General features: G+C 50.7%; 1 protein-coding gene across 1 annotated transcript in view; it reads left to right on the plus strand.

Annotated features, from left to right (window-relative positions):
- Window positions 1-3,678: 3,678 nt before the first annotated feature.
- Window positions 3,679-16,331, plus strand: part of LOC110483670 (uncharacterized) — a 32,570-nt gene continuing 19,917 nt past the window's right edge. The window contains 4 exon segments of the mRNA XM_077789466.1: window positions 3,679-3,898; window positions 4,750-4,828; window positions 5,015-6,364; window positions 12,862-13,944. Of these exon segments, the coding sequence (XP_077645592.1) occupies window positions 4,795-4,828; window positions 5,015-6,364; window positions 12,862-13,944 (2,467 nt within the window). The 5' untranslated portion in view covers window positions 3,679-3,898; window positions 4,750-4,794.

The following is a 16,331-nucleotide window of genomic DNA, read 5'->3' on the forward strand; positions in this document are numbered from 1 at the left end:
CTTGTCCACATGTATGTTTTGGACAATGCTGGTAATTAGCCAAATAAAACAGGATTAAACAAGGAAGAAATATCAAACCAGCTGTAGCGCATAAAAGGAAGAAACCTAATTTTTTCCACCATCCTATTCCAAATACATTACCCCACCAGTTAGATTTTAAGATTGGTTCCCAATTTTGGACTGGTACCTGGGTTATTTTTCTGATATCTTTTGCTATTTCCAGGATGAAATCCCCATTGTAATCTATTTTCAACAATCTGATAAATTCAACTTTCCACAAACACCCAGTTCTTTAGCCAATAAATAGTCTAAAGCCAACCTATTCTGATACACCACAGTTTTAGTTTGGTTTTGCTGACTTGATATTAATTCCAGCGCCTGAGCAGCTTTGTTTGTTATCATCTCTATAACTGCTTGGAGTTATATAATACAATTCAGCATATAATTTGGGGCCAATACAAAGTTACATTGCTGTGCTGGTTTTACCTTTTTGTTTACTAATTGTTCTTTTACTGAATCTTGGAGTACACCCCTAAGGTCAAATGTAAAACAACTCCATATCTACCTTTTTGGACATTCAATGCCCCATTTATTACCACTTTTTCCTAAGTTCCTTGTAATCCAATATTTTTCCCCATTTTGCCTGCAGGTACTTAATTTGGATGGGTTGTAACAGTGGCTGTTGACATGGGTGTGTGTAACAAAAAAAGGAACTTTGGTTTCTTTCCATGTAATACTTTCTGTCGCATTTGTGGCACAGTCTTGCCAGTATCCTGAAAGGGAAAAGACAACAAATGAATGACAGAAAGAGGAATAACAGAAGTCTGGTATGGTTTATATCCCCACCTATGGGGATATGCCTATGGGGTTGCAACCCATAGCAGGTATGTGCGATCTTCCCAGTGGCGAGTACAGTGGCCAACCTAGGCTTGCCCTCTGTTTCCCTTGTCACTTCCTTTTTACTAATTTCCAGGCAAATTGTTTTTGACGCTCCTTAGCTGTGGTTTCTCAGCATTCCTCAGGTATCTCCAATTCAACAGGCACTAATAATTCCCATCCACAAAGCAAAGTTACTATTTCAGTTGTTTGAGTTCAATCTGGATACGGGATAAATTTGGTGCTCGACACTTCCTGCAACGAGAGTGTCAATTTTGTGAACTACAATACCAATTTTTCCCACAACTTAAACATTCACATTTAACCCAGCTGGCATGTCCAGTATTGGGATGAATCAAACAGGGTATATGGTATGGCACTGATGGAAGTTCTAATTCCTTCTCTTCTTTGTATAAGTTACAGGCTAAGGCCAGAATATGCGAACTCTCTGGTGGAAACAGTCGTGATCCTCCTGTTTGAAATGGAAGTATTCCTCCCCAAGGAGGTGTCTCAGAACTTGTCCAGGTGTCACTTGAAATAAGCTTAGCCTTATTTCCCAATTAGGTGTGATTCTTTGTACTTTCCTTGGATCATTTGGGTCCTCTCTGTTCATTACCACCCAGTTCCCACTCGAGAGTCAATTTGGTATCACTCAGTTTAGATGTTATAGTCCATTCCTCAGGTTCCTTCACAGATCCTCTGATTCTGCTGGCATTAATCCATCTTTGTTCCCTGGTCCAGATCACTGCCTCACTTGTCAGTAGTACCTGAAAGGAACCTTCCCATTATGGAGTTAAAGATTGTTCTTTCCATGTTTTCACTAGTACCCATTCCCGTGGATGCATATTATGAATTTTAAATTCTAAAGGTGTGGTTTGAGGGATTATCTCTTCCAACCGCAAATTTTTAAGCATTTTTGCAATTCTTGTGACACATTTTCAAACACTCATTTCCCCTGCTTCATGTTGGGTAGTCAGAAAGAGTAACCCGAACATCATCTCACAGGGTGACACTCCTAGGCCTGATCTAGGTTGTGTTTGGACCCTCAATAGAGCCAAAGATGAACATTTTACCCATGACATTTGGATTTCAATCATTAATTTGGTGGAATTTCTCTTTAATGCCTGGTTCATCCCTTCTACCCAGTCCAAACTCTGTGGATGCCCTGGGGTGTGTAATTCTCATTTTATTCCCAAGGCTGGAGTTATTTGCTGTAAGACTTTCGACATGAAATGGGTTCCTCTATCTGAGCCTATTCTATTAAGCATTCCATACCTGGGAATAATTTGTTCCAAGATTTACATACCACATTAGCTGTAGCTCTGACAGTGGGAACAGCTTCTACCCAATGAGTCAAATGGTCTATTATTGCTAATAAAAACTTCCACCTCTGCACTTGGGGAAGGTCAGTAAAGTCCAGTTGATACTTTGAAACAGTCACAGAGCTAACTCATAGCTTCCTAATGCTGTTCTTCTCATTACCTTTTTATTTACTTTTTGGCAAGTTATAGATTTCCCAGTTATTAACTTTGTCAATCCAAAAATTCCAATCTACACATAATTCCTTAAAAAGTGGTGTGATAAATGGATGTGATTTGTGCTGAATAAGTTGTAATTACATCAATAATTTGGGAAAATAATTGGAAAAGTGGATGTTATTAGTGTTACAAAGCAGATGGGTTTCTTCAAGAATACATGTGGGAAGCAGGATGCAGGAGCTGGATTCGGCCTTGGGATGGAGGAAGTCAGGAACTGACCCCCAAACCAAAATTGGCAACAACTGAAGCTAAAAGACAACTCTCAGAGCAGGATTTACCTTCAATATGAATAAAATCGGGACCATTCCAGATAGGGAAGTGAAAATAGTGGTCTTATCTATGAAATAATAAGGCTTAATTGGAACATAATGCATCAAGCTCAATGTGCATGCACAACCTGCCAGGTCACTCAGAGGACAGCGAGGAGGACAGCGAGCCTTCCTCCAAGAAGACCCCAAAGAGACCAGAAGACCCCAAAGCAACAATGGGAGAGTGTGCTGTGCAGTGGAGTGATGTGGATTTCCAGAATTAAAATTGGGAGGAGATTTACAGGAACTAATGATGGATATGTATTAGCACACAGTACAAAAGTTGTGCCTTTGAATGGGTGGCAGGGTGAGAAGCCCTCCCCGTATCCCGATCGGTTTTGCTTATGCTTTACCTGAACCATTGCCAAAATAACTCTTTGTGACCACTTCATTGTATTTGATTGTATGAAACTGAACATATGGGACCCCATTCATAAAAGTGATAACACAAACCCCAATGAGTTTTTTGATGCATGTCTTCGAATATTTTCCTCTTAAGCGACTTATTAAGAAACTGCCTCTCATCAGGAAGTTTCCATTTCCCACATGGATCTTGCTTTCCCCCTATTTTATGTAATTCCTTTTATTCTACTTCACTAAATTTTGACATTTCCAATACTTTCTTATCGGGAGTCAGAATTAACATAACTCTTTTGCTCCCATTTTCTGCTGCATCTCTAACCTTTTGATCTGCCAACTTATTCCCTCTATGTTTAAAACCATTCCCCCTTGATATCCTTTAATGCGTACTACACCTAACTCTTCAGGAAGTTTCAATGAGTCTCTCATGTACCAGTCCCTTTTCTTTTGGATTGAGTAAATCCCTTTCTTCCCAAAATCTTCCAAACGTGTGTACTACCTAAAAAGCATACTTTGAATCCTGAGCCCATCGCCGGGGGCTCCGGGGGGCTTCTCGCCCTGCCCGAGAGCCGCTGCTGCTGCGGCCGTGGGGCAGAGGGGGAGCGAAAGGGGGGTCCGGGGCGGGAGCGGAGGAGGAGGAGCGGGAGGAAGGGCAGCGGCAGAGAGGAAGGGGAGGAGCAGGAGCAGGAGGAGCGGGAAGAGGAGCAGCAGGAGGGGAGCAGAGGAAGGAAGGAGCATTGCGGGGTGGCAGGGCGAGCCCGCGGAGCCCGCAGCTCGGCTGGCCCCGGCAGCATCGCATTGCCCTGCGTGCCGCAGGTGAGCGGGGAGGGGAGGCTCGGCCCGAGTCTGTGGCGGCAGCTGCGGGAGGGGATTCTTTTGGGGGGTTTGTTGGGGTTTGTTTGGTGAGGTTTGGACCCCGCCGATTCCGGAGTCATGTCCCAGATGTCGGTGATGTCCCAGATTTCGGTGTCGCAGGGAGGGGAATGTTTTAGATTCTCTGAGGAGGGGATGTTTTTGTCTGTTGCCGGAGTGCAGAGCTGAGCCGTAAATGGCCCCGGGGGGATTTGTCGGGGCCCACGTGGCGCTCGGGCCGGAGCGGCGGGCGGGCCATGGGTTTTGGGGATGGGCGGGAGGGGCGGGGGACGAAAGGCGGGAGCCCCGGCGTGGGGAGAGGGGCGATAGCAGAGCCGGGGGGGCTGCGGCAGGCTGGAGGGGTGGTGGAGGCGGGGGATGAGTGGGCGCGGGCGGGCGGAGCCTGAAAGTCTTGTCGGGGAGCGGGGGAAGGCGTGAGTGCGCGGAGTGGGGGGGATGCTGGAGAAGGGGGCTCAGGGACAGCTGGGAGCCACGTTGGAATCAGGGGAGGATGAGCCCTGGGACTCCCAAAGCCCCTCAGCCCAAAACTCCCTCGGCATGGCTGAGCAGGACCCGGGACAGGCGGGAGATGCCCCGGACCCACAGAACCCCCAGGAGCTCTAAGAATTGGGACCCCCATAAGCCCAATGTAAGGACACTGGAAACAGGGAACTCCTGGGAGAGGGTTTTTTGTTTCCTCCTTGATTTTTTGAGGATTTTCTGGCCATCAGACATTTGGTGACTTGTAGGGATGGACATGGCCAGTGGGACCTTCAAAGGCAGTGCACTCAGTTCTTATTTCTCCCCCAAAGCAGGATTTCCCGTTCCCAAGACTTATCTGGAGAGAGGAGGAGGCTGTGATGAAGCGGAAATTGCCCCGGGACCCCCAGGCAGGTGAGGAGGAAGGCAGTGCCTCTTTCCCCCTGTCTCCTGCTCCATCTTCCAGCCCAGCAGGGCCCCCGGCTGCAGGACAGCCCTGCTGCCGATGCTCTCCAGCTGGGGAGGCACTGGGGGGATCTCCTTGCCCTTCCCTCTGGCAGGGAGGCAAATCCCATCCTCTCCCTGTCCTTCCTCCTCCAGACAAGGAGCTGAGGATGGAGAGCAGGGAGGACAAATCCCCACGGCAAAACCTCCTGGCAGAGGCAGTTTTGAGCGTCTCAAGACCGCAGGAATCCAACAGGGAGGAAAAGCCCCAGAGATCCTGCAGGAGGAGGGGCTGCAAACCCAGCCCAGAGTGCTCGGAGCAGGAAAGATCCACCCTGTGTGGGGAAGGCAGCCAGAGATATGGCCAGGGCTCTGAGGTGGTGGTCCATAAAGAGCACCGTGATGGCAAAAAGCCCCACAAGTGCTTGGAATGTGGGAAGAGTTTCCCCAAGCGTTCCCTCCTGGTCTGCCACCAGAAGATCCACACAGGGGAAAGGCCCTACGAGTGTGGGGAATGTGGGGAGAGGTTCAGGATCAGCTCCCACCTGTACCGCCACCAGAAGATCCACACTGGGGAACGGCCCTACACATGTGGGGAATGTGGGAAAAGCTTCAGGGAGACCTCTGATCTGATGTGCCACCAGAGAGTCCACACTGGGGAACGGCCCTACGAGTGTGGGGAATGTGGACAGAGCTTCAGCGTCAGCTCCCACCTGATCGTCCACCAGAGGATCCACAGTGGGGAACGGCCCTACGAGTGTGGGGAATGTGGGAAGAGCTTCAGGCTGAGCTCCGGTTTGATCCACCACCAGAGGATTCACACCGGGGAACGGCCCTATAAATGTGGAGAATGTGAGAAAGGCTTCACAAGCAGCTCCCACCTGCATCGCCACCAGATGATCCACATGGGGATACGACCCTATGTGTGTGGGGAATGTGGGAAGGGCTTCCGTGACAGCACTCGCCTGATCATGCACCAGGCAATGCACACTGGGGAAAGCCCCTACACGTGCTCAGAATGTGGGAAGAGCTTCATGGAGAACTTCAAGCTGATGGTCCACCAGAGGATCCACACCAGGGAGAAGCCATACAAGTGTGGGGAATGTGGGAAAAGATTCAGCCAGAGCGCCAACCTTATTGTCCACCAGAGGATCCACACTGGGGAGAAGCCCTACAAGTGCGGGGAATGTGGAAAATGCTTCAGCCAGAGCGCCAACCTAATTGTGCACCAGAGGATCCACACTGGGGAGAGGCCCTACAAGTGCTCAGAATGTGGGAAAAGCTTTAGCCAGAGATCCAGCCTGATTGTTCACCAGAGGATCCACACTGGGGAGAAGCACTATCAGTGTTCAGAGTGTGGGAAGAGGTTTCAGAGAAGATATCATCTCCTCAAGCATCAGCAGATTCACACAGAATAGAGGCGCTTGCGCAGCTCTGAGTGTGGGAGGGGCTTTAGGAAAATCTCGACTTGTGTCACCCCCCAGTGGATCCACGCTGGGGAGATTCCCTAACAGTGTCCCAAGAGTGGAAAGAGCGTATCCCGGACCTTTACAGTGACCCACCAGCAACGGAGGCAGGAGTAAGGGAAGCCCAACAAGTACTTTGTGTGGGAGAGGACCTTTGGGCGCTGCTCCAATTCCATCCCCCATTGGAGGACCCCCATGGGATGATGCACAGTGGTCCTCCTTGGGCAAAGACTTTGAGATCCATGGTGCTGGCGATCCAGTGGCTGGTGGTCTCCACATGTTCCTGGCTCTGTTTGGGCACCTGGATGCAAGAGGAGATGAAGGGGCTATGGCCTTGGACAGTGATATGGGGAGTCATGGACATGGAAGGAGACATGGGTGACACAGGCATGAGTGGGTGTCGTGGTGTGTATTTTCGATTGTCATTCGGTCCTAGTAGTCAGTTCCATAACCCCCTCCCTCTTTTATATTTTTATAGCAAATTTGTTGCCTATGTGTTGTTCCTATCTCTCCTATGTTGGTGTTTTTGCCCAAGGTGTCCCTCTCCCCAAAGACCTGCCCTATTCTTCTCTGTCCCTGCTCCCATTGAGTGTCACCCCCTTCCCTAGAGTGCCTGCCCCTTTCTCTAGAAACTTCCCTCTCCATTTTGTATCCTTGGAGGAGGCCCCAAGGATTGGTTTCAGTTGTTCTCCTCCCCTGCAATCCCCTCTTGGGTTAAACATTGGATCCCCGCCTTGTGTTCCTGCCCTGGTTTCTCGCAGCTGGTTAAAGACTGTGCCGCCCCTAAGGCCTCCCCTGGATGTCAGTGGTTGTGTGCCTTTGTTCAGGGTCTTTCTGTCCCTGACCCCCTGGGAATAAGCCCCTTTGGAAAACACACAGGAGACCTCTCCCTGTTCCTTGTGCCCCCCTCATCGCAGTCCCCCCGTGCCGTAGAGCATCTGTGCCCCACAGCCGCAGCCCAGGTTCAGCAGCTTTCTGGGGGCGGCTGCTCTCGCCAACGGCGTCGGGAGTGAACCGGGCTGAAGGAATCCGGCACCGCAGCAGCTGGGGAGGGGGAGAGCCATGAATGGGGATATGGTGGCGATCCGGGCGTGGATGGGGACGTCAGGGGACACGGACATGGGCGGGACATGGGATGAACTCCCAGGGAATGTGGAGGATGGTGGGTTTGATCCAGTTGAGGGTTCTTGGGAGGGATGTGGAGTGCCGTGTCATGGAAAGTGAAATTCCAAAGCACTTCGCTGTGTGCCATGGATCCAGAAGGGGAATTCCCAAGGCTCCCAGGGGCTGCTTCTGCCCTGCTTCCCAAGGGAGCTCTGGTGGGGCAGGTGGCAAGGTCCAGAAGCTGTGTGGTAGGCTACCAGAGCAGACAGCAGAGGTGGCTTTGCTGGACATTTTCCAGCCCATTCCCTGCTCAAAGCTGTGGGAAGTAGAAAAGGAAAGTGAGTCTCTGAGAGAATCCCAGAACGACTGCGAGGAAAAGGTGTGGCAGCCCCTGCTGTGGTTCCCCTGATGGTGGGACCGCTAAATCTCTGAAATTCCAATTCATCCCAAAATTTTAGAAGATCTCTACATAAACGAAGATTAAAAGCAGTGTCCTCCTAAGGATCAAATCTTCTCCAAAGAAGCAGAGTAAAATTCCGTGTGCCCTAAGTATGAATATGTAGGGACCCTGGCCATGGGCTGCAGTCCCAGAGGGAAAGACACCTCTACCCCAGGGAAGGTGCAAATGAGACCACAGCACCAGAACCCACTGGTTCTATTGATCATGTATTTTACTGCAGATAGTATTGACCAGGAAATGTGAGGTAGAGAAATAGGAAAGAGGTCTCAGGGACATAAAGAATTAGGAAAGATCTCTGGCTCGGACTCGGCAGATGCCAGGGAGTCTCGCAGAGCGCAGCGCCTTTTCCAATTCCTGCCAGAGGATGCACTGACCAATTTCCTGTGAAACACAAGTCTAGTCTCCTGTGAAAATTTAAAAGTTTAATAAAGGACAATAGGAGACAACAACCATCAAGCAAAGATATTTTGCCCCTGCTGTGTCTTCACTCTTAGCCAAGAGCACCCCTGTTATTTGGGAAACATCCTTGAGATACCATTTGAAATGCATAAGTCTGTTCCATATTAATAAACAATTATGACATAAGTACAATTATATAATAATTATAAGTAAAGTTTATAAAATTCTAATAATTCTAATAATTATTAGAATAACTAATCAAAGTAAATTTTATTAAACTTACATTATAAGTACAATTTTTCCTAAATCTATTTTCTATATTCCAAGAACTGTTTAGCATAGCTCCTCTTCGGTTCTGCCTTTTTAGGGCAAGCGGGTTCCCTGGTTATGGTTTTAGTCCATTTTTATCATAACCTTCAGGTTTGGACCTTAGTCTGTCCTGGTTTGTAAGATAAGCTTGTATTCTATTTGCCATCTGTTGGGGGTTGGGCAGGTTTGTTATCTCTTCCAAAGACAATGGTTTGCCCTGTAGAGGTAATGGTTTGTTTATACACCATTGACTGACTCACTGCAGGGCTGGTAAATGTAACACCATCCCATTGTGAGGTGTTCCACCCAGAGGGGGAAGCCAAGCACTCTTTTATGGTATAAAGTGGTAACTTTTTGGGGACAGAGCAGCTCTCTCTTTGGGGGATTTCCAGAGAAGCAGCTCCTTGGGCGGCTCTCGCAGCGAAGCAGCCGGAGCGCGCTGAGGCAGCGGCGGCAGAGCTCGGAGGCGGCCCCGGCGCAGAGGAAGCCCGACCCGACTGCCACCAGATCTTCAGAGAAAACTATACCTTCTAAAGATCACCACTGCAGCTGCAATTCATCAGCCAATGCAAGAGGAGCAGCTGTCATTTCAACCGGACTGCTACCAACACCCCGACTCCTCAGGTTGTGGACTTTATCACTAGTTTTTATTTGTACCAATTGCATTTGCCTTTTTAAATTGTTGTCTAGTTTTCTCCTAGAAAAGAATTGTTACTCCCATTCCCATATCTTTGCCTGAGAGCCTTTTAATTTAAAGATCCTGGTAATTCGGAGGGAGGGGGGAGTTTGCCTTCTCCATTGCACAGGAGGCTTTGCCCTCTTTCACAGACTCCTGTCTTGTCAAACCAAGACAGATTTTGGCGCACCAACGTGGGGCCCGAGGGCATTGAGAGGGAAAAAGGATTAACAGTTCTTAAGTAATTTGGTTTTGTTTTTGTTGTTGTTGTGTGTAGAAACATCTTAAGCATCACCATGTGGTCTAGTTTACCTTGGTTTGGGTGTCATGTGATCGTAGCTATACTTTTCCCATTTGCAGACCCTTATCTAAAAATGGGTCCTATAACTAAGGCTACTGTGTCTGTTATCAAGTTTGGCTTCTGGGTTAATTGAGTAAGGAATTCATGGATCTTTAATTTCCTCTGGAAGGCAGGTACATGGATTCATAGCTATCACACACTAACTGTATGTTTTTGGGGTTACTTTAATAATGGTACCTACTGCGAGGAAATAGCACCTGGGGAAACTTTCTCCCAGCCTCTTAACCATCTTTTTGGGTCTGCTCCACCAGCTCTCAAAGGGTTAAGATCCTCTCTAAGTGCTAATGTGTCCTGGGTTGTAAGATAAGCTTGTATTCTATTTGCCATCTGTTGAAGGCAAACCTGTTGGGCAGGTTTGTTATCTTTTCCAAGAACCGGTTTTGCTCCTAAGAGGTAATGGTTCGTTAGTGGGCCATTGACTGATTCAATGCAGAGCTGGTAACATAACACCATCCTATTGTGAGATGTTCCACCCAGAGGGGGAAGCCAAGCACTCTTTTATTGGATATAAGGGGGTACCTTTTTGGGGACAGAGCAGCTCTTTACTTTGGGGGATTGCCAGAGAAGCAGCTCTCTTTGGCGGCACTCTCAGCGAAGCAGCCGGAGCGCGCTGAGGCGACGGCGGAGGAGCTCGGAGGCAACCCCGGCGCAGAGGAAGACCGGCCCCACTGCCACCAGATCTTCAGAGGAAAACTATACCCTTCTAAAGATCACCACTGCAGCTGCAATTCATCAACCACTGCAAGGGGAGCAATCGTCCCAGCAGGACTGCTACTGGCACCCCGAATCCTCAGGTTCTGGACTTTTTCACTGGTTTTGTTTGTACCGATTGCATTTGCCTTTTTAAATTGTTGTCTAGTTTTCTCCTAGTAAAGAATTGTTACTCCCATTCCCATATCTTTGCCTGAGAGCCTTTTGATTTAAAACTCCTAGTAATTCGGAGGGAGGGGGTTTACCTTCTCCATTGCACAGGAGGCTTTAGCCCTCCTTCGCAGATTCCTGTCTTGTCGAACCTAGACATAATGATATCATACAATGGGTGGTGTTGCTGATCTGCCTGTTATATTTAGCACTCAGAGATAAGGGAAGATCAACCTGGATAACTACCCTCACACCTACACCAGAGGCTAGGGATGCTCCTGCAGAACCTGACACTGCCCCAGGGACTTGAGATGCTGCTGCTCCAGAGCTTGACCCTGCCCCACAGCCCACCTCAGAAATGAACCGCCCAGATTGGGTGAGGGTTCTGGTTAAGAAGATGCGAGAGATGCTGAAGGAGTGCATTTCCCCAGCTGGTGAGAAACCGGCCTTTTGCCTTGAGGAGTGACAGTCTAATAGTACAGCTGTGGAACCCACAGATGTTACAACTGTCCAGGTTCCAGCTGAACCACAAAGGCAGTCACAGCCAGCAGCAGTTGCCCCGGCAGAAACAAGGAAGTCTAAGATGAAAGCAGAGCATTCCCAACGTTTCTATATTCCAAGAATTGTTTAGCATAGCTCCTCTTCGGTTCTGCCTTTTTAGGGCAAGCGGGTTCCCTGGTTATGGTTTTAGTCCATTTTTATCATAACCTTCAGGTTTGGACCTTAGTCCTTGCTGTCTTCAGAGGGTGAGTGCTGATAGGTGCATACCTGTAGCAGGTGTGCTCATCCTGTATTCCTTGAATGTGATCCCATCCAAGCAGGCATTGCAACACAAGCACACTAGATCAGCTATTTCACTAAGCTTAATTAACAACAGAAAGAAAAACTATATTTTTATAACAGAGTTACTTTAACACAACCCTTATAGACGTCCTTTTAATATTTTCGAGAAGCCAACATTATAATATGTATCTGTAACGCTGCTCAGCGGTGAGTCCGCAGTTCCCGGGCAGAGCCGCAGCGCCCAGCGCTCCCCACTTGCATCTCACCTGCGCCGCCCGCTCGCATCCAGCGAGCCCCGGGAGCGGGATTTTGGCTGGGCGGGAGGGGCACGGGACGGACGGGTCTGCACTGGGGGCCCCCGAGCCCCCTGCCCATCGCCGGGGGCTCCGGGGGGTTTCTCGCCCTGCCCGAGAGCCGCTGCTGCTGCGGCCGTGGGGCAGAGGGGGAGCGAAAGGGGGGTCCGGGGCGGGAGCGGAGGAGGAGGAGCGGGAGGAAGGGCAGCGGCAGAGAGGAAGGGGAGGAGCAGGAGCAGGAGGAGCGGTTAGAGGAGCAGCAGGAGGGGAGCAGAGGAAGGAAGGAGCATTGCGGGGTGGCAGGGCGAGCCCGCGGAGCCCGCAGCTCGGCTGGCCCCGGCAGCATCGCATTGCCCTGCGTGCCGCAGGTGAGCGGGGAGGGGAGGCTCGGCCCGAGTCTGTGGCGGCAGCTGCGGGAGGGGATTCTTTTGGGGGGTTTGTTGGGGTTTGTTTGGTGAGGTTTGGACCCCGCCGATTCCGGAGTCATGTCCCAGATGTATTTCGGTGTCGCAGGGAGGGGAATGTTTTAATTTCTCTGAGGACGGGATGTTTTTGTCTGTTGCCGGAGTGCAGAGCTGAGCCGTAAATGGCCCCGGGGGGATTTGTCGGGGCCCACGTGGCGCTCGGGCCGGAGCGGCGGGCGGGCCATGGGTTTTGGGGATGGGCGGGAGGGGCGGGGGACGAAAGGCGGGAGCCCCGGCGTGGGGAGAGGGGCGATAGCAGAGCCGGGGGGGCTGCGGCAGGCTGGAGGGGTGGTGGAGGCGGGGGATGAGTGGGCGCGGGCGGGCGGAGCCTGAAAGTCTTGTCGGGGAGCGGGGGAAGGCGTGAGTGCGCGGAGTGGGGGGATGCTGGAGAAGGGGGCCCAGGGACAGCTGGGAGCCACGTTGGAATCAGGGGAGAATGAGCCTTGGGACTCCCAAACCCCCTCAGCCCAAAACCCCCTCTGCATGGCTGAGCAGCACCCGGGACAGGAGGGAGATGCCCCGGACCCACAGAACCCCCCAGCAGCTGTGGGAAGGGGGACCTCAAAAGACATATGTAAGGACACTGGAAACAGGGAACTCCTGGGAGAGGGTTTTTGGTTTCCTCCTTGATTTTTGGAGGTTTTTCTGGCTACCAGACACTCGCTGACTTGTAGGGATGGACTTGGCCAGTGGGGCCCTTAAAGGCAATGCACTCAATTCTTGTTTTTCCTCCAAAGCAGGATTTCCCGTTCCCAAGACTTATCTGGAGAGAGGAGGAGGCTGTGTTGAAGCAGAAATTGCCCCAGGACACCCACGGAGTTGAGGAGGAAATCAGGGCCAATTTCCCCTTCTCTCCTTCTCCATCTCCCAGCTCCCGGCTGCAGGACAGCCCTGCTGCCGATGCTCTCCTGCTGGGGAGGCACTGGGGGAATCTCCTTCCCTCTGGCAGGGAGGCAAATCCCATCCTCTCCTTGTCCTTCCTCCCCCAGACAAGGAGTTGGAGATGGTGACTAGGGAGGACAAATTCCCCCAGCAGAACATCATGGCAGAGACCTTTTTGAGTGTCTTGAGAGCGCAGGAATGCAATGGGGAGGAAAAGCCACGGAGATCCCACAGGAGCAGGGGCTGCAAACCCAGCCCAGTGTTCTCTGAGGAGGAAATGCCCCCGCTATGGGAGGGAGAGAGTCAGAGATCTGGCCCGGGCTCTGAGGTGGTGGTCCAAAAGGAGTCCCATGATGGTAAGAAGATCCACCAGTGCGGGGAATGTGGGAAGAGCTTTAGAATCAGCTCCCACCTGTACCGCCACCAGAAGATCCACACCGGGGAACGGCCCTACACATGTGGGGAATGTGGGAAAAGCTTCAGGGACACCTCTGATCTGATGTGCCACCAGAGAGTCCACACTGGGGAACGGCCCTACGAGTGTGGGGAATGTGGACAGAGCTTCAGTGTCAGCTCCCACCTGATCGTCCACCAGAGGATCCACAGTGGGGAACGGCCCTACGAGTGTGGGGAATGTGGGAAGAGCTTCAGGCTGAGCTCCAGTTTGATCCGCCACCAGAGAATTCACACCGGGGAACGGCCCTATAAATGTGGAGAATGTGGGAAAGGCTTCACAAAGAGCTCCCACCTGAACCGCCACCAGATGATCCACACGGGGATACGACCCTATGTGTGTGGGGAATGTGGGAAGGGCTTCCGTGACAGCTCTGACCTGATCATGCACCAGGCAATGCACACTGGGGATTGCCCCTACAAGTGCTCAGAATGTGGGAAGAGCTTCAGCCAGAGATCCAACCTGATTGCCCACCAGAGGATCCACACTGGGGAGAAGCACTATGAGTGTTCTGAGTGTGGGGAGAAATTTCACAGCAGATACCGTCTCCTCAAGCATCAGCAGATTCACACAGAATAGAGGCTCTTCCGCTACCCTGACTGATGAAAGGGCTTTAAGAAAATCTCCACTCACCTCACCCACCAGTGGATCCACACTGGGAAGAGTCTAAACAGTGTCTCAAGAGTGGGAAGAGCATATCCCAGACCTTCACAGTGAATCAACAGCAAGGGAGGCAGCAGTAAGGGAAACCCAATAAGTGCTCCGTGTGCAGGAGGAGCTTTGGGTGCTGCTCCAACTTTTTCCCCCATTGGAGGACCCCCATGGGATGATGCACAGTGGTCCTCGTTGGGCAGAGACTTGGTGACCCATGGTGCTGCTGATCCTCTGGCTGGTGGTCTCCACATGTTCCTGGCTCTGTGTGGGCACCTGGATGAAAGGGGTGCTGAAGGGGCTATGGCCTTGGACAGTGATATGGGGAGTCATGGACATGGAAGGAGACATGGGCGACACGGGCATGGGTGGGTGTCGCGGTGTGTACTTTCAGTTGTCATTCGGTCCTAGTAGTCAGTTCCATAACCCCCTCCCCATTTTCTATTTTTAGAGCAAATTTGTAGCCCATGTGTTGTTCCTATCTCTCCTATGTTGGTGTTTTTGCCCAAGGTGTCCCTCTCCCCAAAGACCTGCCCTATTCTTCTCTGTCCCTGCTCCCATTGAGTGTCAACACCCTTCCCGTGCCTGCCCCTTTCTCTAGAAACTTCCCTCTCCATTTTGTATCTTTGGAGGAGGCCCCAAGAATTGGTTTCAGTTGTTCTCCTCCCCTGCAATCCCCTCTTGGGTTAAACATTGGATCCCCGCCTTGTGTTCCTGCCCAGGTTTCTCGCAGCTGGTTAAAGTCTGTGCCGCCCCTAAGGCCTCCCCTGGATGTCAGTGGTTGTGTGCCTTTGTTCAGGGTCTTTCTGTCCCTGACCCCCTGGGAATAAGCCCCTTTGGAAAACACACAGGAGACCTCTCCCTGTTCCTTGTGCCCCCCTCGTCGCAGTCCCCCCGTGCCGTAGAGCATCTGTGCCCCACAGCCGCAGCCCAGGTTCAGCAGCTTTCTGGGGGCGGCCGCTCTCGCCGACGACGTCGGGAGTGAACCGGGCTGAAGGAATCCGGCACTGCAGCAGCTGGGGAGGGGGAGAGCCATGAATGGGGAAATGGTGGCGATCCGGGCGTGGATGGGGACGTCAGGGGACACGGATATGGGTGGGGACATGCGGTGGACACGGACATGGGGGGGGACATTGGCTTAACTTTAAAAAATATCAGGCTCCAGCATGGTGTAGATGAATGGGGGCAGAGATCTCTGAAGTTTGCTCTTGGGGAAAGAGGTTTATTGGGGGTGAAGAAAAGTCCTGTCTCGTGCTGCCAGATGCGGCATGTGGCAAGGCTCAAAGAGGTGGAGGAAGGGAGAGACAAAAGGATGCTCTAGGAGAAGGGAAGCTCCTAGAGGGGGAGGAGGTTCCAAGGGAGGAGAAGATCCAAGAGAGCATGTGCCACTCGAAGTCCCCTTTTCAAAGAGGTTCAGGGTGGGCTGGAACAAGGCTCGGGCCAATGGGGTTACAGGCACTTGATTTTTTAGGGGAGGGACAGAGGTGCGGGTGAACCATACATCTTTTGGGGTGTGAGATGGAACAGTCCACTTGACCCCTGGACCCATACGTAGGCAAGGATGCTGTCCGGCCAGCTGGGAAAACTGTTCTCATCCTGGCTGTGTTATTTATGGATAATCATATTTATCTATCTTCCCCGTTTCGTTAAACCATTTGAAAGCTAAACACTGACTTAATAACTATTTGTTGCACACTCTGAGCTATATAGGATATTGCTACTGAAACTACACTTATTACTTTTAAAACAATCAAGCTTACTTAACAGAGTTCCTTCAGCCAAGGTGCAAAGCTCAAACCATCAGATAAACTGTTCAGATAGATTACAGATTATAGTAGGGGTGGCACTGATTTCTTTACTGAGCCAACATTTTAACTTGTTTTACTGTTTTAGTATAATGGAAGAATTTAGCTGAGGTAGCATTATCAAAACCTTCTGGGGAAGGTTCTTTGATTGAACAGATTGAAAAAGGTATATGTCAGCTAAAGAGATGGTACCAGAGCCTGCAGACTTGGCTAAAGCAACCCAGGCATTTGTCTTGGGTTGGCTTGCAGGTGAAACTTTATTATGAAAACTAAAACAAAAGAACAAGAGCAACAACAAGGGAACAAAAGCAACATGTGCGCGCAAACAAAAAATCTCCATTCTTTTCTTGGGCTGTTTTTGGCAGGTCATTTCTTCTTGGCTCTGCACAGTTCAAGTCTGAGCTTTTGCCTCTTGGCTTAGACTTGCAGAAACACTGCCTGGTATGGAGGTGCCAGCGGGCTTCACATACTTCGCTGGGACCCATTTGAATCCTTCACCTGTGAA

Source organism: Lonchura striata, chromosome 34, assembly GCF_046129695.1.
Source record: "Lonchura striata isolate bLonStr1 chromosome 34, bLonStr1.mat, whole genome shotgun sequence".
NCBI lineage: Eukaryota > Metazoa > Chordata > Aves > Passeriformes > Estrildidae > Lonchura > Lonchura striata.